This window comes from Microtus ochrogaster, chromosome 1, assembly GCF_000317375.1.
Source record: "Microtus ochrogaster isolate Prairie Vole_2 chromosome 1, MicOch1.0, whole genome shotgun sequence".
NCBI lineage: Eukaryota > Metazoa > Chordata > Mammalia > Rodentia > Cricetidae > Microtus > Microtus ochrogaster.
In genome coordinates this window covers 104000907-104002010 of record NC_022009.1, presented here as the reverse complement: position 1 = coordinate 104002010, position 1104 = coordinate 104000907, and the positions used below count along the sequence as shown (strand labels likewise).

Sequence of the window (1104 nt, the reverse complement as noted above, 5' to 3'; positions counted from 1 at the left end):
AAAAACCAAAAAAATAAAATAAAATAAAATAAAAAATAAAAAAAAATAAATTCATCTTAAAAATCACTCAAATGATACTCCATGGTTGAATGGAGATACCATAATAGGGTTACCCTGCATGTTTGACTCAGCATGAAATCTGCTAAACTACAAGGCAAACATTTACTCTATAGGGAATTTTCTGGAATTTAAATGAGTATTTCACAACATAGTCCCTTGTTCATGGAAACAAAGGCTGATTATCTGTCACACACAGCGCATCGGTATGCTCTCCTCATCGTCTTTCTCTGAGTTGTCCTTATCTCTGATCAGATGGGCATTAAATTTTATAATCAGCTTTACAAAAATCTGAGGAACATTCCCTGTGGCTCTTGGACCAGCCCATGCCAGGTGACACTCAAGCCAGTGTAGAGGCACAGTCAACCCTGGTCCAACCCACTTACCGTGCGATACACAAAGACTCGGAGCTGTTTGCCTCCGATGGTCTCCAGTATCTGCCCGTTGTAGAGATCGCTAAGGCCAACTTTTACTTTCAGTATGTGATTCTGAAGAATTAGCTTAAGGAGACGCTGATCCATGCTCAGAGTGTCATCTGTGAAAAAAGTCCATGGGGAAGGAACATTATTGTACATGAGCAACACGGCTGGAGGAGAAACCTGAAAGTGGGCATCTCTCATGTTCTTCATGTGTGTCCCTCGCTCACATCATAAAAATGAGCTAAATACCCAAGGCCAGCAAGGCCATCTGCTAATACAAGCTGGCCTGTCACCCTAAACTATTACCACGAAGCTCTTATTGAACAAACAATGGCTCCATCTACATAGGAGACTTTATTCTCATGATGGACATTAGCACAATCCAAATCTTTATAGTGGCCAAGGTTTTTCTTTGTTTGTTCCTTCTTTCTTTTCCCCCCTGACAATTAGGCGTCCATTAGTCACATGGGAGGCTATGATGAGCCACTTGTAAGCTCATGCTTATTGCTGGTCAAGGGGTCAGAGCACACAGACTCCAAAACGTGGAGGCTGTTCCTTTTGGAGACAAGGCTGCACTACAATTTCCAGCATCCCACCAAACTACAAATCCCAGCTCAATGGAAAGCCA

General features: G+C 42.1%; 1 protein-coding gene across 4 annotated transcripts in view; it reads right to left on the bottom strand.

Annotated features, from left to right (window-relative positions):
- The window catches only part of Postn (periostin), a 31482-nt gene that overhangs the window by 17329 nt on the left and 13049 nt on the right, over nt 1–1104 (bottom strand). For all 4 annotated transcript variants that reach the window (XM_005343974.1, XM_005343976.3, XM_005343975.3 and 1 more), the window contains exon 10: nt 444–592. In XM_005343974.1, coding sequence (XP_005344031.1) covers nt 444–592 — 149 coding nt within the window. The remainder of the gene's footprint in view (nt 1–443; nt 593–1104) is intronic.